The sequence below is a fragment of the Oncorhynchus masou genome, chromosome 33 (genome assembly GCF_036934945.1).
Source record: "Oncorhynchus masou masou isolate Uvic2021 chromosome 33, UVic_Omas_1.1, whole genome shotgun sequence".
NCBI lineage: Eukaryota > Metazoa > Chordata > Actinopteri > Salmoniformes > Salmonidae > Oncorhynchus > Oncorhynchus masou.
This window is the reverse complement of record NC_088244.1, coordinates 36927054-36949606: the sequence shown is the minus strand read 5'-3', so window position 1 is coordinate 36949606 and position 22553 is coordinate 36927054. Positions and strand designations below refer to the sequence as shown.

Sequence of the window (22553 nt, the reverse complement as noted above, 5' to 3'; positions counted from 1 at the left end):
AGGTCCTAAACTGAGCATGAAAGTGTATCATTGTAGCTGTGTGGGCTAATACAATAAGTTGGGTTATGCCAATGGCAAGTTGAGCAAATTGAAGTGTTTTCCTCCCAGGTGTCAATGCGAGGCATTATCGCTGGGATATGAGATAACAACAGGGCCTGGTGTTTGTTAGGTGTTAAGCCTGTGTTAAAAGATGCTTACAATTATTAAAAGACAGACAAGTAATTGAAGGTTTCTAATGGGTAGTTGGAGTATTTCATTCAGTACAGAAGTGTGTAGGCGGCCAAACCTACCATATCCTGCATTGAAATTTACCACATACAAGCTATGTTTCATAATGTTTAATAATGATTTCTGATTATTTCCAGGGATACACAACATCTTGACGTAGATACTGTATCTTTGTTAGAAAGAATACTATATTTCGCTTGACAGTGGTGCTAAATGTAAAAATTGCTCACCGTACCCCATTCACCCCTACACATAAAAGAACAAGCCAGAAGTTTGAAAAAGTCCTATGACAAAGCCAGACCCCATCTCCAAGCCACAGTTTATGATGTTTTCGTGTCATTGTTCTCAACACATGGGAAGAGTAGGTGGCTGACAGTCAACAGAGGTGGGTGTTTACCAGGAATAAGAGAGAGAAGGGACTTCCCAACTTCCTAGCACCCAGCGCCCTACTCACCCACCTCCTAAGGATGCTAGAGAGCAGGCTGTTATTACCCTGACCACAGTGGTTTTCACTCTGGCTGCAGTTACCAGCTCAACGCCCCCTGTCTATGGTTGGGTTTGTTTGCTGCAATTGGTCTTTGACATCTTGGGTAAGTACTTTTCAATTTGTTCCCTTAAAGTATCTCATCCATCCTCCTGATTTTTACCACATCTCTGAGAATAATCCCCCAAAGTCACTATTATAGTCCTTCCTTTGTCCCTGTCCCCCAAAGACCTACCTACGTAGTTCCATGTAAGTGTAGGTGTAATGACCCGATGTGCGCCCTCTGCCTTTTTGCATGGCACCCTGTCCACACCTAACCCTGAATTCTGTTGACCAGCCATTTATATACATATATGGATACACACAAATAATGGTGTTTCTAGCACAGCCGTATCCATATACATTGAGTGTACAAAACATTAGGAACACCATCCTAATATTGAGTTGCACACAATTTTAGCATCAGAACAGCCTCAATTCGTCAGGGCATAGACTCCACAAGGTGTCGAAAGCGGTCCACAGGGATGCTGGCCCATGTTGACTCCAATGTTGACTCCAATGCTGGATGTAGTTTAGGTGGAGGACCAGTCTTGATGCACACGGTAAACTGTTGAGCATGAAAAACCCAGTGGCGTTGCAGTTCTTGACACACTCAAACAGGTGCACCTTGCACCTTCTACCATACCCTGTTCAAAGGCACTTAAATATTTTGTCTTGCCCATTCACCCTCTGAATGGCACACATCCATGTCTCAAGGCTTAAAAATCCTTCTCGAACCTGTCTCCCCCCCCCTTCATCTACACTGATTGAAGTGAATTTTCAGGTGACATCAATAAGGGATCATAGCTTTCGCCTGGATTCACCTGGTCAGCCTATGTCATGGAAAGAACAGATGTTTCCAAATGTTTTGTACACCCAGTGTATATGGATACGGCTATGTCAGAATCACCATTTTTTCCACAGATAATTCTAGAATTTGAACTAGGTGCATGTTCTACTAGTTCTACTCCATGATTAATACATTGCTTCTTTCGTGACAAGTATTTTTTATTATTGTCACCATTTTGTCATTGAAGAGGTGTGGTATTGGAAATCTTGCACTAACAACCTGAAAACATGATTTCTATGATTTGAGCGGAAAAAATACCTCACCACAAATTTGTTTTCCCTGGTTGCGGTCTGGAGAAGGGAAATTCTCTGAGCCAGTAGGCCCACAGCTGTTGGGAAGAGAGGAAGAGAGACTGCATGGACAGAGGGTAAAGTAGAAATAGTTCTTTATTGATTTAACTACGCAAGTCAGTTAAGATCAAACTCTTACTTACAATGACTTCCTAGGAACAGTGGGTTATAACTGCCTTGTTCAGGGGCAGAACGACAGATTTTTACCTTGTCAGCTTGGGGATTCAATCTAGCAACCTTTCGGTTCCTGGCCCAACGCTCTAACCACTAGAAATGTATACTGAACAAACATATACTGAAGAAAGATATAAACGCATCATGCAACAATTTCTAAGATTTTAATGAATTACAGTTCATATAAGGAAATTAGTCAATTGAAATAAATACATTAGACCCTAATCTATGGATTTCAACTGACTGGGAATACAGATATGCATCTGTTGGTCAAAGATATCTTTAAAAAAAGATATGGGCGTGGATGAGAAAACCGGTCAGTATCTGGTGTGACCGCCATTTGCCTCATGCAGCGCGACACATCTCATTCGCATAGAGTTGATCGGGCTGTTGACTGTGGCCTGTGGAATGTTGTCCCACTCCTCTTCAATGGCTGTGTGAAGTTGCTGGATATTGGCGGGAACTGGAACACACTGTCATACACGGTAATCAAGAGCATACCAAACATGCTCAATGGTTGACATGTCTGGTGAGTAGGCAGGTCAAGGAATAACTATGACATTTTCAGCTTCCAGGAATTGTAGATCTTTGCAACATGGGGCCGTGCTTTATCATGCTGAAACATGAGGTGATGGTGGCACCATGGGGTGCTCTGTTCACAACGTTGACATCAACAAACCGCCCGCCCACACGGCACATGTGGTCTGCAGTTGTGAGGCCGGTTGGACATACTGCCAAATTCTCTAAAACGACGTTGGAGGTGGCTTATGGTAGAGAAATCAACATTCAATTCTCTGGTAACAGCTCTGTCGGACATTCCTGCAGTCAGCATGCCAATTGCACGATCCCTCAAAACTTGAGACATCTCTGCCATTGTGTTGCGAGACAAAACTGCACATTTTAGAGTGGCCTTTTATTGTCCCCAGCACAAGGCACACCTGTGTAATGATCATGCTGTTTATTAATCAGGTTCTTGATATGACACACCTGTCAAGTGGATGGATTATCTTGGCAAAGGAGAAGTGCTCACTAACAGGGATGAAATACAAATTTGTGCACAACATTTGAGAAAAATAAGCTTTTTTGCATATGGAACATTTCTGGGATCTTTTATTTCAGCTCATGTAATATGGGATCAACACTTTACATGTTGCATTCATATTTTTGTTCAGTGTAATTATCACCACAAGCATTGCCAATAGATAATGCTCAGAGACAATAACAAACAGACATGGAAAAGGAAAACGTGTTTTTGTATGCTTCATCAAGCATCCCCTATCTCTATATGATGATGTTGTTCAAAATATAACCCATTCCCATTCCTAAGTTAATATCGATGTGTTTTCACATTGCATGACAAATGCAGCTTTGTGGTGACGGTAAACAGTGGACAACGCCCAGTGTGTTAGTCCAGCATTGTGCAACGGACGGTGCAAGGCAGGGAGGATGGAGGGACAATGCGATAGCATGGGCTGCTCCCTTCTCCCCATCTCATGGCAAAAACCACAGCAGTTAGCAGCTCCCTTCATAAGCACCCAATGCTGCTTTTATCAGCACCCAGCAGAGTTTCCTCTACCCAACATCCTCCCTTCCCTCCTGTCTTCCCTCTCTCTCTCTCTCTCTCTATGCATTACACACACACACACACACCACACTGCAACAACAATACACATTCCTGTTGCACTTCATTGAAAAAGTCCAGGTGATAAATGTAATCTTATTATTGTTATGAGATAGTAGTAATAGGCCATAGTCATAGAATAACAACTTTGAAAATGTGAGGTTTAAAAAGTTAAAAACTCTGTATTGTGAAAGATCACAAGTAGGTTAATCTGAACATCTTATCATTGGTCATATTGAGACATTAGCAATGAATGCAATGATAGTGCAGGTTCATGTTCCTCATTTGCTGTAACAACAATTGGTCAATGGCGAACATTTTACTCAACCTCAACAGACCGTCTTCGGACTATTCTGCAGAATCTCCATGGGCATCAGGTTTGCTGTAAGGATGAACATGATAGAACTACCGGATAAAGAGGTTATTTGTTACACCGGTAAATGTTGTTGTTCAATTTAGTCATATTGATTAAGCCGTTAAAAGTGTCTTGAGCATACTTCAGAAAGGGGCATAATGCCAAAGTGTTGCCTTTAGACTTTACAGTGTCCACGTCTTGTGATTTTCCATCTGTTACATGAAAAATGTTATCCTCTAGCTCAGGGTTTCCTAAACTTGGTCTTGGGGCACCCAATGGGTGTACGTTTTGTTTCTTGCCCATGTATTACACAACTGATTCAAGTAACCAACTCATCAACTAGCTTTGATTCTTTTAATCAGGTGTGTACTGTAGTGCTAGGGTAAAAACCAAAACGTGCCCCCATGGCCCCAGGACAGAGTTTGGGAAATCCTGCTTTAGCTCCCAATACAAAAAGTGTTTTATTTTATTTTACTATTTAAAGCACATACATATGTTGCATCAGGCAACAGATACATATACCAAAATTGCTGAGTATTATATATACAAAAAGTCAAAAGACATGTTTCCATTGTGGTCCTCTATTGGTAGGTAAGGGATGTTGATTGCATATGTCACGCCCTGGCCATCGAGAGGCTTTTATTCTCTATTTTGGTTGGCCAGGGTGTGACTAGGGTGGGCATTCTAGTTTCTTTATTTCAATGTTTTGGCCAGGTATGGTTCTCAATCAGAGACAGCTGTCTATCGTTGTCTCTGATTGGGAATCATACTTAGGCAGCCTTTTTCCCATCTGTGCTTTGTGGGTAGTTGTTTTCTGTATAGTGTATTCACCTTATAGAACTGTTTTTTTTTCTTCACGTTGTTATTTTGTTCAAGTGTTTTGGTTAATAAAGAATCATGAACACATACCACGCTGCGTTTTGGTCCGATCCTCATTACGACGAGAGCCATGACAATATACTTTATAAATCTAGTATTTTGCTACACCTGCAATAACATCTGCTAAACACGTGACCATAAACATTTGATTTGGTTATGGAGGGAGGTCCTCTTTCCTCTCTATTGAATGGAAAGGAAAACCCATTTGCCCATATTGCGTAGAAGTAAATGATGAATACATTTTTGAATTAAACATGTTAAGTACTAACAGTCAATATTGTCATGGTTATATTAAGAATAGGCTATACTGTAAAAACACAGGCATCAAGGATGAGAACAGAGGAATCTGTTAGTAACAAATGTTCTCATACTGCTATACTAAGTACAAGCAATGCCAACATGTGGCATGCCAACATTCTTCTGAGAAGCATTCAGGCTTTTGACTGTACAGTCAAGGCTGCATATTGTGTTTCCTCTCAGACATTAAGGGTAATTTCGAAATCTTTAGTGGTAAAATTGTGAAAACCCATTGCTGCATTGCAAAATGTGTTGGTGAGCCACAAAACTGTTGCAAGTGAATTTTTAGATAATATGATCATTTAATGCAGGCTATATAATATATAATACACATTTAGATTTAGAAAAAAACATTATGACAAAAGCAAAGAACTTCAATGGCAATGTGTCTTTCCCGTCAAAACAATATTACACTCGCAATACTCCTTGCAATAACAGACAGAAATTGATGTTCAAAACCAAAATGGAGGTTGACATGTAAACACTGATGCCATTCTGAATAGAGGGGAAACCCCGTCACTAGTATGGGTTTCCAGATTGATACTTCCCAGAAGAAACAACCAGGGTAATTAGGATGGTTTAATGTGGGATGATTCTTTTTAAAAATCTTTTTCATATAACATGACTGACTATACTCAGACACACAATGGGAATCAAAGGGGGGAACAGATGTGCTTGAAGCCAGGGAGGAATACAGTTGGCCTACCTTCATTACTGTAGGCCTACCATGTAGGTTATACTATATTATGCGGTAATAAAAATACCTAAGGTTTGCAGTGGTGGAGTTGAAGCTCATGTCCTTTGGTCAAAGAAATCTAACTGACTTTAAAAAAATAATACCCACAGAGCAAGCTAGTGGTATACCACCACCACTGCTTGCTGGAAATGTTACTGCCCAACTGCACAGTCCCTCCCTAACTTTGTCTTAATTAATACTGTCAGCTCCTCCAACCACAAATGTTGGCCCCTGGCCCTCACAATTAAATCCTGCATAATGAATGATATGAGCAGGTAACCCAATTGTATAATTTATAGTAACAGAAACTTTACATTCAAAGTTTATTCACTCAAGTATTTGCACCTTAATGGTCTGGACTGGTTGGCAAATGTCTTATACCTTTGTACTCGGTACTTAGTACAGAATGGGCGTTGTCATATCGGAGTGTTATGACTGACGCGGGTAATCATCCAATGGGAGACCGCATAAATATTTAGCTAGGTTGCTAACAAGTTAAGAAGGTTGCTAGCTGGGACCTATTGGAAGAAGATGGATACTGTAACGCTGGTGACGGTTTTTCTTTAATTCCTGATGTGACTGATTAAAGTCTAGTAACTTTGCCGACGTCCCGAGAGATAATGTGTTTGCTGCCTGTCGAGAAATTGGAAGATATTAGCTAGCTAACTCGCCGGATGTTTTAGCAAACTAGCTGATGTAGCATTTACAACAGTGTAACGTGTGTAGCTAGCTATCTAAATCATAGACGGTACAGTATGGAACTTTATAAACTGTGGCTAAATCCTCTATCTGGTCACAATGCTTAGTAATGTAAAATGTTTCCGTTAGTGAATGTCCTTATTTCTTGCGTCCTTACCTGCTATCATAGCTAGTTGCTAATGTTAGCTAATTAGCTAGCTAACGATTGATGATGTGTAACATAGACAGAGCGAAAGAGGCGAAGCGAGAGCCCAACTCGGCCAAAAATGTGTCTTCCCCAGCAGGGGGACATGTTTAGTTTTTTTTCGCTTACATTCAAAGCGATGAGTTTTTGTCTGGAGGTCAGTGTCCACTTTGGTCAACAAAAAATGTAATAGTTTATTTGTTCGAACATACGTTTTGTAATGGTTAGGTTGTTACGAGTGTACTGATAAGTAGGACGTGACATCCCACAACTTTGTGAAAAACGTCGGTGGTGGCTATTCTGACATGAGGCTGTTAGCATAGCATCTCTATCCATTAACATCAACAACCCTATATTAAAATAATTAGATGTTTCCACCAATCCAAAGAGGAATAAATGGGAGTTTGACAGCCCGCTGTGCTGCTTTGTGGACAACTACTCCATTGTTTGGAAGGAGAGAACGATATTGTCAGCAAACACAGCTGATTTAAACTAATTGCATTCTAAACTGGAGATCATGATTATTGGTGTGACGTGTGTTGGCGAAAGTGTGACTGACACAAATCAGGCCCATAGGACCCCATAGAGAATGATAGAGGCCTCTAGTGGCCAAAAGGATGTTTTAGCATGGGCAGCGCCATTGAGGACTTCCACCATTTTTAAAGACAATGTTTGTTAATTTGAGTCTGTAATGCCCAGAGCATGCAGGACCCTCTACCAGCGAACATTGATTTGAAAACTTGAAAGAGTCATGATCATACAAGCCCCTCGTTCACCATAGTGGGCTTATTGAAGCTGTCATTTTTGACGGAGACTTGTAAAAGTGTGCTTTAAACAATGTACATTTGTTGATTGCTTGGCGTACAAATAAAGAGTATTTCTTGATACATTTGAAGCAAGGTCTAGTTGTGGCCGAAATCAAACTAAATTGTGAAAGACCCCTCAAACGATACGTGTTTGAATTGGTTGAGCAGAGGCTGTGTATGTTTTGGTCCTACAAAGCTGTTTCCATACTAACATTCAATAATCAATTAATTGCAGTCATTCTTGCACCATGCATGAAATATCAGTTCTAAACATGTCTATTTTCCTGCGCGCATATGACAAACTGTTGGTGAATTGAGCACGTCTCTGAAGCCGCTGAGCCGGAGGAGCGTGTATTAATCCTGCTGTAGTACTCATTGCAGCCAGTACTAGCAGGTCAAACAAACGACTAAAATGAACAAGTCACTCAGAAAAACGAAATATGACTCGAGTCAGTAAAAAGAGTTGTTCAAAAATAAATAAAAGTTTTCAAACTAGACATCGCTAATTCCTATGGGTTGTAGCCTCATTGGCGCTTCCCATGCTGTCACAGATGTTATAATGGCACAGATAGAGGACTCCTCTTTATATCTATCGCTGTGTGTAACTTATTTCGCCACAGAGGAAGTGTACGCCCATTTTCCCTCTCACTACTACTCATGTCTGTGTACATCTGTTTAACAGGAACCATCTTTGTACACTGTGAAAGCAGTCCTCATTCTGGATAATGATGGAGAGAGGCTCTATGCAAAAGTAAGACTTTGATGATCAGGTGTGTTATACTGGGCTTGAACAAAAGCCTGCACACTCAGTAATTCAGGACTGAAGTTGGCAAGCTCTGCTATGTAACTAATGTTGTCGTTACCCAGCTGCATTAGCCTACCATTGGAAATGTACGAACATGGTCGATCCATATGAGTTCAATCACTTTTTGACAGCATCCCTTTTGATTTAAACAAAACTTTCCATACATCTTTGCCCATGGATGTAGTGGTCATCCATGTCCATCACTGGAGAAGATAAATATTTAAGTCTGATCTAATTTATAACCTTACAAAACAGGGTCTTACATTTTTTTTAAATGTAATATTTTTTGTTGTTGAATAATGTGTAAAATGTTATTTAAAAAAAAAAATATATATATTATTCGCATCAGAGGTTTTTGTGATGTGCCAGCCATCGGTTGAGACACAACATGCTCTTGGGTACAAGGTGGGTGTCATTTCAATCATAGGTCCATTCTGTGAATTATATTTCTATCTCTTCAGATCAATGTCAACTTAAATGGTCATGTCTATTTATATTTCTATGATTTCAATAGGTTTCCTATGGAGGATTGACAGAATAATTTTAAACGAATAAAAAGCATGAGATGGCACACACCCAGCGAAAAGTATTTAGTGTAGAGGTGCTGACTAATGGTGAATAAACTGTAAGATATAAAACCCAGAAGAATCACACACTCCATATATAACCTCCCAGTAATTAATTGGGTAAAAAAACAAAAACGTTTTGGCATCACCGTGCCTTCTTCAGTGTGGCACAGTGATGCCCAATAAATTACTGGGAGTTTATTTATATATGTATGGGACTTAAAAAAAACATTAATTTAAAGCAGGTATTCCCATTCAAGTCAACATTCTCTGATGTACTGCCGGTACCATTTTGAAAGTCTACATTTCTATTGGTATTATTTTCGGACACCCACCCTGTATTCGAGCATGTTGCGCCTCAACCGATGGCGGGCACAAAAACCTCTTGATGACGTAAAGTAGGGTCTAAGCTACAACATTTGTGAATGTGATTTATTTTATTTATTTTTTGAGTTTACACGTTTTTTAGATCATTTACAAAGAAAAAAAAGATAACGAAATTCTAAAACAGTTTGACAACCCTGTTTTGTAAGCTTTTTAAATGATATCAATCTCAACCGTCTATCTTTTCAAGACCTGGATGTCTCATGGTATGGTAGGGTATGCACCTTTTTATCTCTTGACTGTTTTGGTATTCAGGTCCAAAAAGTCACGTTCTCTGCATTTTCTACAATGGGCAAATAATGTATGGAAGGTTTCATTCAAATCAAAAGGGGTGCTGTCAAACAGTGATTGCATTCAAGTGGATTTACCCAACAACCAACAATATTTGTGGTATCGACCCCCTCATTCTCTTAATGCATTTTAATGCTTTATTGACAGTATTATGATGGCACCTACCCTTCAGTGAAGGAACAGAAAGCTTTCGAGAAGAACATCTTCAGCAAGACACACAGGACTGACAGTAAGAAATGCATTTGAATACACACACGCACGCAGACTAGTTATGTGCAGGTCAGCTTTTTTCACCTGCCCATGCAATTGCTAATAACCCATCTGCAACCCCCGACTATATGTGAAAATCCGAGGCCCGCACCCGACCCTAAACAACAAAATATAGACAATTGACAGTGGGTACAGGATTTAAAAATATATATATTTACGCCTAATTTAGATTGCCTACAAAATGTAGTAAATTATAAGCATAAAAATGGTTTCTATTTGTTAGTCAACTTGTCTATACTTAGATCCGCATCTCTTCCGTCGTTACTTGTTTCCCTAGAAGACTAAATGACTCCTTGGTTACCAGAAAATGTCATACAACGATTGAAGCATTCATTCTATCTAGTTGACTACGATTCGGTACATTTTTAGGGACCGGAGACGTTTTAAGAAGTTTAGGGACCGGGAACGTTTTAAGAAGGTTAGGGACCAGGGAGAAAGTGCAATAACTCTCTCTTATTGAATTAAACTCAGACTTGGTCCTTTTTGCCTCAGTTGATCGCCGTTAACTTTTTCTGCCCAAATTCCCAAAATAATTTGGCGCGTGAACGGTTAGTGCGTAAGCCTAAGCTTTACGGCCTAACACCAGATCCAAAAAATATTACAGAAAAACCTCAATGTAGCCTTTAGATATGAATTGCACAATAATTATACATTTATGGATTTTAATGCAAAGTTTCTCTTTTTTCTCACCCACATGCCCTTCATCCACACAATATTTCATGACCCTAAACACACCAGCCCCGCAGATATAACTGCGGGTTATGAGTCAACTCACACTTCACTAACACATGCACAGGTTATTGAATGTGTTTTACCTCTTTGTCTCATTGTCATGTTTCTGTGCCTACTCAGGTGAGATCGCTCTGCTAGAGGGCCTCACAGTCGTCTACAAGAGCAACATTGATCTCTTCTTCTATGTCATTGGAAGCTCACATGAAAATGAGGTCATCATATTGGAAGGACGTGATTGGAAACAATTAATGCATTTATTGTATGTTTCATTTCAGTGCACTCTGCCATTCTCTAAATAACCTTTTTTGGTGTGTGTGTTTTTGTTTCCCTTCAACAGTTGATGCTAATGGCTGTTCTGAACTGTCTGTTTGACTCACTTAGCCAAATGTTGAGGTGAGATCTAAAGCTTATTAATTACAGCACATATTAAGTCATCGATCATCAAAAGGCAAGCTTTGGAAAATTATTTCTCTGTTGTTGTCTGTCTCTGTAGGAAGAATGTTGAGAGGAGAGCTCTACTTGAGAACATGGAAGGTCTCTTTCTAGCTGTGGATGAAATTGTGGATGGAGGGTGAGTTATATATCTTATACATTGATAGTTGAACCATCCTCTTGTCCAGAATGACTTCCAGTTAGTGCTTTCATCTTAAGGTAGCTAGGTAAGATGACAACATGTCATAGTAAATAGAACATTTTCTCAGTAAAGCAGCTTTCAGTAAAATCAATGGTAGTAAGACCAATGTGGGCAGTGGTATGTATTGATGGAAGCCAAGGGTAGCCAGGCTTCCCCCAAAAATTGAGAGGAGAAAAGAAAAGCATCCGAGCAAACGAAACGGCGCCCTTCTGTCTCTGTGTGGGGCATCTATCTGACGCTGTCTGTTCCAAAAGAGTATGACATTGTTGCTGCCCATAGCATTGAATGCAAGGGATGCCAGCGAACATTTGGCATCCCTTCATTTAAAAAAAAAAAGAAAAAAAGTTGTAAATAATAGCCAATCAGTGAGATCAACTGTGAATGGCCCAAGTGCACCAAAAAAGTGTCAATGGAAGCCAGTTTGGATTTGGCGTCACTCCTATCAAATCGCGTTGAGAGCGAAACGTCATTGACAGAGAAACCTGAATTGTTGCATCTCGTTGCGTTGTTCTCCAGTAGCTAGGTAAAATTGTCCCTTTCCTAAATTAGCCATAGATGGAAATAGACATTTGGACTTGTTGTTTTACTTTATTCTCTGTACTGGCCAATGATTGTAATGGTGAATCTGACCCAACCATTCATTCATACTTTGTACCCCTGGCCTTTTAGCTGTCACTGTATTAGACTAAGCATCAGTGATTTGATGATGTTGAAATGGTGCTGGAATAGTGGAGGCAGCTCCTGTTTTCTTTGCGACTTGCGGTAACTCTCCGTGGAGTAGTTGTTTAGTGGTGCGAGTATGTCGGAAACATTAACTTGCTTGACCATGCTGTAGGTCATGTAACTGTTTGTTACATGCAATATGCTTCGTGGACTCCACCAGACAGAGGTTGCTCTCCGGTTTTGTGATGAAACAAAGGTGTGGTTGAAATTATTCTGCCGCTGTGTCTTCTTATTGTCTCTGCCTTTACATCACAGTGGCAAGACATATGATCTAACAGGTTACGCAATTATCACAACACATAGGTTGTAATGTGCCTTTATTTCTGGCTTCCCCAGTGATTTAAAAAAATAAAATAAAATACATTTTACCCACCCACTGCTACTGAGTGTGGTCTTCTGTCCTTGCAGTGTGTGAGTGATAACAAGCTTTTCCCTGCTGTCTCCTACAGAGTGATTCTGGAGAGTGATCCTCAGCAAGTGGTCCACCGCGTAGCTCTAAGGGTAAGTAAAGGTCTCTCTCCTCCCATCCTCTCCCTAGAAAGTACTCTTCACTCAACCTAGTGGACCTTAATGGAAAGTGTTCTGAGTATTGGTGCTGTTGTGTGACCAGGAGCTAAAACCTGCCAAATACAGGTAGATTTTGTCATTGGTGGAAAATGTGTCTATTACACCAGCCACTGTTGGTGGGTGGTCACAGCTCTACAGTGTGAGCATTTCACTAGCATTAGTGAATAAAAAGTCAAGCATGATCACATTTATAGTCAAATAAATGCTGCAGTAGCTGTTTTCAAAGTATTTCTGCCATTTTTGTATCATAGCTGGTAAATTTATCGTACAATATCAAAGAACTACAAATCCTATATAGCCTATTACACCTTGCGCTGAAACACTGCCTGGCTGGGGATTGTGCGCAGGTGAAACAAAAGTTTACTGAAGTGAGACTTTATGCTTGTGTTTCTTGGCTGTTTACATTGTTTTGTTCACAAGCTAGGTTGTTTTTCTGTTTTGAGTTTCAACTGTTTTGAGTGTTCAACTGAAGAGAAGATGACCAGGCTACTAGTCAGATAAAATCTCACAGGCACAAACATTATTCCAGTCGCGTAACCACGGCAACCTCCTGCCCTTAAAGGGGCAGGTGACATTTTTGTCTCATCTGTGATATTTTGGTTAAAATACTGACGTTTTGGCTGGTGGACCAAAATGTTATTGTTATGCCCTGAAGGCCACGATGTGTTCTCTCCTACAGGGGGAAGATGTGCCTTACTCAGAGCAGACTGTCACCCAGGTGAGAAAAACAGCCCTAATTACCTTGTTCATCTCAACATACTACACTGCTCAGTGTGGAATATGCTCCATTGCATTATTGACTTTCCACTCTCCTGAGACTTAGTTTGTGTCCCAAATGGCATCCTATTCCCTATGTAGTCCACTACTTTTGACCAGGGCCCATAGGATTCTGGTTGAAGTTAGTGCACTATATAGGGAATTGAGTGCCATTTTGGACAAAACCTTAGAGCTGTGCCAAATGTCCTATCTTGGGAATCCAGACTGAATCACGCTACACTTCACCTCTCTCTTGTTTTGCTTCACTAATTTAGTGACAGTGGAGTGAAACAAGAACTGAAACGGAGCTGAATTGAGTCTAGATTTCCAGGCTACCAATGTCCCTCTCTCCTCTACATGGTGGTGATCCGCATACTTCATCATCTCCGATCCTACCGTGTTGCTTTCACACTTCCTTAGTCCTTTTGGCTGTGAATCACACACTTGGAAATGATTGGCTGATGGTATGGTAGCCAGTGGTGGTTTCCATTGTGTGTGCACACGCCTGTGTGCGTCTGCGCTTAGCTTCTCTCCTGATTAATGTCCTCATTTAAGAGGCCGGTGACAGGCTGCCATCCTGCCATCCCTTCCCTCTCTCTCCATCCCTTCTCTCTTTCTCTCTGTCTACTGATTAATGGCTGGCTGTCTTCCTCATGCTTTATGGTTCTGGTTCTCCTTTCCTTCAACGAATTAAGATGATTAATTAATTCCTGCATATTTTCCTTTACTGGCATTACTCATCTTCCTCCATCGAGCCTTTTTTGTTAAACTTTTTGTTGAGGTCAATTTAATGACTGCATTTTTATGTGAATCATATGGTCTCCCTCCATTTCCTTAAAATGGTCCATTGGTCTTCTAAACCAAGGTGGATTAGATTCATTTGGTGGATTACATTCATTTGTTTCGATAGGGAAAGTCTTTCGTTTTGAAGTGCAATTTAAAAAAAATATGGAAGTCAAAATTTTAGGGATGTAACGATTCCCTGATACGCGTCGGTCCCCAGTTTAAAAGTTTAAGATACGAGTGCATCGGTCCGCGGGAGCCCAAACTGATCCAAATGAAGCATGCATCGGTAAGAAAACCGATTGAAACATTACGAATAGCCAGTTCACTATAGTTTGTTTACTTATAATTTATTTCTGCCTTATTGGGAAAATACCTATAATCTATTGTGACTGAATTGCTGTGTCCTCTCCTTCAGCCTATTTAAACTTTTTTTTTGTATGTAATTGCGATTTGAAATTGATCATCAAGTCACCTACGAGGGGGTAGGTCTATCCTATCCCTGTTCTAATATTCGTTGGCTACATCTGCGTGACACCTTAAGCATTCAGATGTTTGTAAAATGGCTTTCGCAATATTAAATCATAGGCTTTATTCAATTGAGGGACAACAAATGTAATTTGCTGGGTCATAGTTACCAAATGCGCTGTAGAAAATGGTGTTTTACTATGGTGTTTTACTGGAGGAGCTGTGTATCATAAGGATTGAACACTCATATCTTGCTGATTGCACATCCGAACTGCTGATTGGGGCTTTTCGATTGCCAGGTAGTTTTGGTAGTTCTGCTTTCAACAGTCAGTGCGTTTACATGGACAGGGTAATGGTGTGATGTCGTAACAAGACCAGTCATCAGTTTTGTTGGGCCTCACTGGTCTGAACTCGAGACGAGAGCAGCCTTCCTCCGTAAGGTTCCAACTGTCAAAACCATTTCGCTTTTGAGATGAGGGTGAATTCCAAAACTGTGTTCTATTCATTTCTACAGAGTAACATGTCTATTTATATCTCAACATTTGAATCTGCTATATGACAATAAGTGGGTGATGAGGATTTAAGATTAAAAACATAAATTGCCCCCCCACCTCAGCTCAAACACTACACCTCTCTCACACACACACACACACACACACAATCAAATTGCACTGAATCGTTTTGAGTAAACGTATTGTTCCTGTATCGGAACCCATGTATCTAGATGCATATCGTGCTTGTAAGGAGAGATGCATGCCCTCATAAATTGAATGTTGTTAACGAAAGCTGGATGGCTGATTACACAGACAGGTTTGTTTGTATGTTTACTTGTGTTGGTATGATTTGTTTTATAAGGCTGGTTTTTCATCCACAGGTGCTGCAGTCTGCCAAGGAACAGATCAAATGGTCTCTGCTACGATAGAACCTGTCGATTCCCCTCATCTAACACTGTACCACCATTACCCATGGCTCCCTCTCTCTGTGATGCCATCTCTTCCCCTGTGCTCGTTACTCACCATTCCTCCAATCAGGACTGATGAGCGGATGATCGCTCAGCCAATCAGACACTGCCAGGGCAAGGGATATCTGAGTTTTGTCTGTCTGAATCAATCATTTCTATCATGTGTGTCTTTACTGTAAAGGTGTATTTTTCTGATATTTAGTTCTAACGCTAGCTATGAGAGAGATTGGATGGTAGCGTGTCCTTACATTCCAGTGGTTTGATTTGCGTTTTCTTCCACAGTCCCTTACCACTTCCGTTGACTGCTTCATGCCCCTCATTTCTGATAACATTACATGGGTTTAGTACAGACCATAGAAATGGCTCCTTTCAAATTCTATGGTCCAGACATATGGTCCGATCAGGCAACATCGTTGTTAGTCACTATGTGCTCTTCGGAAATACTTTATGAACTCGGTCATTTAAATCTTTTGAATAAAAAACATTTCTAGACACTGACGCTTCGACTATTATGATATTTTGTGGTTGGTTATGTTCTTGGTCGCCCTATTGATCTTGTCACACATTGAAATATGTTAATGTAAGGTTTTTATAAATGAAACCTCTGTTAGACTATGCTCCATTACTCTCTCATATATATATATATATCACACACACCATGGCTGTCAGCCAATCAGCATTCAGGGCTCGAACCCCCCCAGTTTATAATGCCCTGTAGATTATGTGGAATTTCAGTCCACTTGAATCATGTATTGTCTCCTCAGTGGCAACATTCCCATGTCAGACAATGTACTTCCAGAGAACTTGGCTGGCCAAACAGGGAGAGACTCACAGCTAAAGCAAGGGCTCCATCTCCTGGTTGATGCATCAAAACCCATTCCTGAGGTAAATTATTTTGATGTAACTAAGTGCGTCTTTATTGAGACACTTTCAGTTAACGTTATGTGTTTAGGTGCTGATGAATCATGTCTTACATGTTTTTACCTTGAGTTACCTTGATTTCCCTTGGTAATCTCACTACACATTCAATCCAAATTGAGCAGTAGAGAGATGAATTGAAGCATGCAATTCATCTTTTTTTTTTTTTTTTTGTAGAGCCCTCACCACCACCACATTAATTTTAAATCAATTGAAAGATGCCCTCCAGAGATGGGTGCGGAATCAGACACTATATCACCTTCTTTTAGTGTCTGCATTCCTCCAGCACTGCTGGGTTGTATTTATAAGGGCACGCAAATGAAAATGTTTAACTTTTCAGAATGGAAATCGATATAAAGAAGTTCGGATGGTCCCTCCCTGTTTGCCTGTTTGGTGCCTATTGCCCCTAGTGTAGTTACACACATTCTCAATCTGACTTCTATAAGGTGTTTGATGCAAACTGAGATGTGTACCATGTTTCATAACTGGTCTACCATTTATTAATGTGAACCGTATTGGATCAGTATAGAATCAGTATGATAATACAATGACTTTAGTATTTTATATCTATATATTTTTTAACGTTATAGATTTTCCCTAGGTGTCTTTAATGTACAACAGGCAGTGTGAGTGAGTAAGTTTACAACCCCAGCGTGTACAGACCCATCTCTAGGACAGAGAGCATGTACTGCTCATGGACAATGGATGGATGAGGTTGCTGTTCACCTCGGGCTCCCTTCTCTTTTCTATTCTCTCTATCCTTAATGAGAATTTGGCTCGGATATCGAAGGCGGAAAGAGATGAAGGGAGTGTTCAATTAATGTCCAGTCAGATCAGAGGAGTTTGATAACACTGACCCTCGGGTCTTATTAAAGTAGAAGTAAAAATGGGGAATGGGCATGAAAATCCAAACCGAAGCACCCTTTCTTAGCAAGTTTGTGTTTCATAGAACAACAGACCTGAAACCTGCTAGTAAGGGCTTATAAGCCTTGACCTAGACATGATTGTCCTTTTTCTTAAGATGTTTGCTTATTCGACCTGCTCAGACACAGTGCTGCTGTTTTTGTCCCATCAATTACAAGGCTCGAGCCCACCACACACTCCTGGCTGTTTTACAGCGTGTTATGTACAGCGTGTCAACCGTGGCGTTTCAGACTATTATACTCATTCCTGTATAATTAATATAAATTACCTCTACGGCGTTTTACGATGAAAGATAATTATCTGATGAAAGATAGCCGTTGACTGCCCCAAGGTGCTGCCAGCCCTCCCGCCGGTGGAATATCTGGTTGGAATTGAAGGGACGGCAGGACACACACAGTGACTGGGACATATAGAACATCTAGATGACGACTACGTGCGTGAATGGCAATGCAGGAAGTACCAAAGTGTGTTTTTGTGCGTGCGGGATCCATTTGAGCTGTTTCCCTCCCTCTGCTGGGTGAGGACACGGCGAGATTAATCGAAGCATCTACGGTAGTGCTGCTGTCTAACCTTGTCCTCTTTAACCTTCACACCTCCTGATTTCCCTCCTGTGAAACCACACACTGACTGGGACATGTGCTATAGGTTGAGCTTCAGTATCAGCAAACTGGTTTGATATTGGGAGTGGCGAAATAGCATGGTACCGGTGATGGTAACACACATGTCAGTCACATTTACATTTACATTTAAGTCATTTAGCAGACGCTCTTATCCAGAGCGACTTACAAATTGGTGAATTCACCTTCTGACATCCAGTGGAACAGCCACTTTACAATAGTGCATCTAAGTCATTAAGGGGGGGGGTGAGAAGGATTACTTATCCTATCCTAGGTATTCCTTGAAGAGGTGGGGTTTCAGGTGTCTCCGGAAGGTGGTGATTGACTCCGCTGTCCTGGCGTCGTGAGGGAGTTTGTTCCACCATTGGGGGCCAGAGCAGCGAACAGTTTTGACTGGGCTGAGCGGGAACTGTACTTCCTCAATGGTAGGGAGGCGAGCAGGCCAGAGGTGGATGAACGCAGTGCCCTTGCTTGGGTGTAGGGCCTGATCAGAGCCTGGAGGTACTGCGGTGCCGTTCCCCTCACAGCTCCGTAGGCAAGCACCATGGTCTTGTAGCGGATGCGAGCTTCAACTGGAAGCCAGTGGAGAGAGCGGAGGAGCGGGGTGACGTGAGAGAACTTGGGAAGGTTGAACACCAGACGGGCTGCGGCGTTCTGGATGAGTTGTAGGGGTTTAATGGCACAGGCAGGGAGCCCAGCCAACAGCGAGTTGCAGTAATCCAGACGGGAGATGACAAGTGCCTGGATTAGGACCTGCGCCGCTTCCTGTGTGAGGCAGGGTCGTACTCTGCGGATGTTGTAGAGCATGAACCTACAGGAACGGGCCACCGCCATGATGTTGGTTGAGAACGACAGGGTGTTGTCCAGGATCACGCCAAGGTTCTTAGCGCTCTGGGAGGAGGACACAATGGAGTTGTCAACCGTGATGGCGAGGTCATGGAACGGGCAGTCCTTCCCCGGGAGGAAGAGCAGCTCCGTCTTGCCGAGGTTCAGCTTGAGGTGGTGATCCGTCATCCACACTGATATGTCTGCCAGACATGCAGAGATGCGATTCGCCACCTGGTCATAAGAAGGGGGAAAGGAGAAGATTAATTGTGTGTCGTCTGCATAGCAATGATAGGAGAGACCATGTGAGGTTATGACAGAGCCAAGTGACTTGGTGTATAGCGAGAATAGGAGAGGGCCTAGAACAGAGCCCTGGGGGACACCAGTGGTGAGAGCGCGTGGCGAGGAGACAGATTCTCGCCACGCCACCTGGTAGGAGCGACCTGTCAGGTAGGACGCAATCCAAGCGTGGGCCGCGCCGGAGATGCCCAACTCGGAGAGGGTGGAGAGGAGGATCTGATGGTTCACAGTATCGAAGGCAGCCGATAGGTCTAGAAGGATGAGAGCAGAGGAGAGAGAGTTAGCTTTAGCAGTGCGGAGCGCCTCCGTGATGCAGAGAAGAGCAGTCTCAGTTGAATGACTAGTCTTGAAACCTGACTGATTTGGATCAAGAAGGTCATTCTGAGAGAGATAGAGGGAGAGCTGGCCAAGGACGGCACGTTCAAGAGTTTTGGAGAGAAAAGAAAGAAGGGATACTGGTCTGTAGTTGTTGACATCGGAGGGATCGAGTGTAGGTTTCTTCAGAAGGGGTCGGAGCTCTGTTCTGTGAGCTCGCAATGAGTCATCGAGCCACGGAGCGGGAGGGGAGGACCGAGCCGGCCTGGAGGATAGGGGACATAGAGAGTCAAAGGATGCAGAAAGGGAAGAGAGGAGGGTTGAGGAGGCAGAGTCAGGAGAAAGGTTGGAGAAGGTATGAGCAGAGGGAAGAGATGAAAGGATGGAAGAGGAAAGAGTAGCGGGGGAGAGAGAGCGAAGGTTGGGACGGCGCGATACCATCCGAGTAGGGGCAGTGTGGGAAGTGTTGGATGAGAGCGAGAGGGAAAAGGATACAAGGTAGTGGTCGGAGACTTGGAGGGGAGTTGCAGTGAGGTTAGTGGAAGAACAGCATCTAGTAAAGATGAGGTCGAGCGTATTGCCTGCCTTGTGAGTAGGGGGAAGGTGAGAGGGTGAGGTCAAAAGAGGAGAGGAGTGGAAAGAAGGAGGCAGAGAGGAATGAGTCAAAGGTAGACGTGGGGAGGTTAAAGTCGCCCAGGACTGTGAGAGGTGAGCCGTCCTCAGGAAAGGAGCTTATCAAGGCATCAAGCTCATTGATGAACTCTCCGAGGGAACCTGGAGGGCGATAAATGATAAGAATGTTAAGCTTGAAAGGGCTGGTAACTGTGACAGCATGGAATTCAAAGGAGGCGATAGATAGATGGGTAAGGGGAGAGAGAGAGAATGACCACTTGGGAGAGATGAGGATCCCGGTGCCACCACCCCGCTGACCAGAAGCTCTCGGGGTGTGCGAGAACACGTGGGCGGACGAAGAGAGAGCAGTAGGAGTAGCAGTGTTATCTGTGGTGATCCATGTTTCCGTCAGTGCCAGGAAGTCGAGGGACTGGAGGGAGGCATAGGCTGAGATGAACTCTGCCTTGTTGGCCGCAGATCGGCAGTTCCAGAGGCTACCGGAGACCAGGAACTCCACGTGGGTCGTGCGCGCTGGGACCACCAGATTAGGGTGGCCGCGGCCACGCGGTGTGGAGCGTTTGTATGGTCTGTGCAGAGAGGAGAGAACAGGGATAGATAGACACATAGTTAACAGGGTACAGAAGAGGCTACGCTAATGCAAAGGAGATTGGAATGACAAGTGGACTACACGTCTCGAATGTTCAGTCATGGCATCTCTGTATCCACTTCAACACAGTAAAGAGTGGTGGACTTGCTAGCAACACAATAGAGGATCTGACTAGAGGCCTGACAGTGGGTCCGTAGGTCAAAGCCCATAACTGTTTCATTACCCACACTTCCTCGATCACTGGTATACACCAACGCTCAAACATCCACTCCGCTGCTACTGCAGCGTCCAATGTGATCATTCAGAAGACGTTTTTGTTTTTTTCATAGGATAGACTGACACGTCACACAAACCAAACATTTGCACCCCTATTTGTCTGCCTTCAACAGAATAATGTAGAAAAATAGAGTCATGAGCAACATTTCCTCCATTTAAACCAATCAGAAAATAATTTATAGGCACAGAGACTGTGTGAACGAGAGCTATAAAGGTGTGTGTGTGTATGGAGGGGAGCTGGGACTGAAAGCATGGATGGAGGAGGGGTAGTAAAGGGGTCTTGGGCTGGTCTCTTCTCAACAGCATCACTACAGTATGACATGCTTTATGGCTCTGGTCGCCATGGTGGCCCTCACAGGGGCTGTTTATGGATTCCCATAGAATAGAAAATCATTGCTGCTTTGCTCTGTGGAGTAGCCGGCCAAAAACAACACCACCATCAGAGCACAGACCACAGCACTTTCTCTCTGCCCCGGCCCCCTCAGCCATAACTCAGCACACGGTCTGTTTTTGCGAGAGAAAACAATTATTGTATTCAAATCAATGCCATAAGATGACGATAAATCACTGGTGCAACTGTTTAATTCCGTGTTGATGTATGATTTTTTTTTTTAAATGTCACAAGGACCGTAGCTGGTTTGTTAGCTGCTGTTGATCCTTTCGGTGGGAAAGTTAGAGGTTTGTTAGGATAACGCTTTTTATTCCATCATTGAATAACTTTGCTTTTACACTAAGCTATTTATCCATCCTTCATCATGTTTAATTTGCTTCTCTAACTTGGTCATATAAATATTCCAGCACCTTGATAGGTTAATGACATGCATTATCCAGGGTGTAGTAAATGGGGAAAAATACTTCAACTTGGCTTGTCTTCTCTCCGTCTTTGTCCTACCATTCCTCTACGCCTTTTGCAGTTCCCATTCCTTCAGCAGTTTTACTTTTGGCAAAATGTTTTTCCTTGTTCCTCACTGAAAGTCTGTTCTCAATTTTTTTTTAAATAGTATGTTATGTCCGAACACACATGAAACGTGTCATACATGATGTGAACCCTCAGATGTCATTCCGCACGAGACTGTTGATGTGGGAGGAGGAGCTGCTAGTTTCTGTCTGTTGCTCTCTCTCTCTCTTTGTGATTTAGAAGCATAATGAAATCCCTTCAGATCCAGGCCTCTGTCTTGCTGTGCTGTAGTACCCAGATGACAACCGCTCTTCCTTTGGACCCGCTGACTGCAGACTGCTGCAGAGAGCTGGAGGAGGGACCACATCTGGTCAGCCAGAGGCCTCTCTGAGCAGTGTGTGCAGCTCACAGCCCCTGACCCCTAAACCCGGGGCAGTCTGCCTCCAGCCATTCAGTCCCACTGTCTGCCCTCATGCCTCCAGCTTGTCCCAGCTTGTCTGCCCACTGATATTGCTGTTTCATGGCTATCAGAGCCAGAGGTGAGTGTTATTGTGAAACTGTCAACCTACAGTTTGGACTGGAGGAGTTGGCTAGTGATGCAAAGAGAGGGTGAAAAAATAATTCCCATAACTCATTTTCACTGCAGACATCAGACATACAGCCGTCTGTGGTGGCAGTA

The 22553-nt window shown here is 42.5% G+C and overlaps 1 protein-coding gene across 1 annotated transcript; it reads left to right on the top strand.

Moving 5' to 3' along the window:
• The first annotated feature begins 6395 nt into the window (after window positions 1–6395).
• Window positions 6396–16081, top strand: LOC135528445 (coatomer subunit zeta-1-like). Its single transcript, XM_064957531.1, has 9 exons — window positions 6396–6502; window positions 8325–8393; window positions 9836–9917; window positions 10811–10902; window positions 11028–11083; window positions 11184–11261; window positions 12497–12548; window positions 13294–13332; window positions 15496–16081. Exons 1-9 carry the CDS (start codon window positions 6485–6487, stop codon window positions 15541–15543), a joined length of 534 nt encoding a protein of 177 aa, XP_064813603.1. The 5' UTR covers window positions 6396–6484; the 3' UTR covers window positions 15544–16081.
• Window positions 16082–22553: the final 6472 nt, after the last annotated feature.

Excerpts from the sequence above, each read along its gene's own strand:
- LOC135528445 (XM_064957531.1), top strand. Across the intron at positions 10,903-11,027 it reads GAAGCTCACATGAAAATGAG|TTGATGCTAATGGCTGTTCT; the intron begins GTCATCATATTG and ends TCCCTTCAACAG. Across the intron at positions 13,333-15,495 it reads CAGAGCAGACTGTCACCCAG|GTGCTGCAGTCTGCCAAGGA; the intron begins GTGAGAAAAACA and ends TTTCATCCACAG.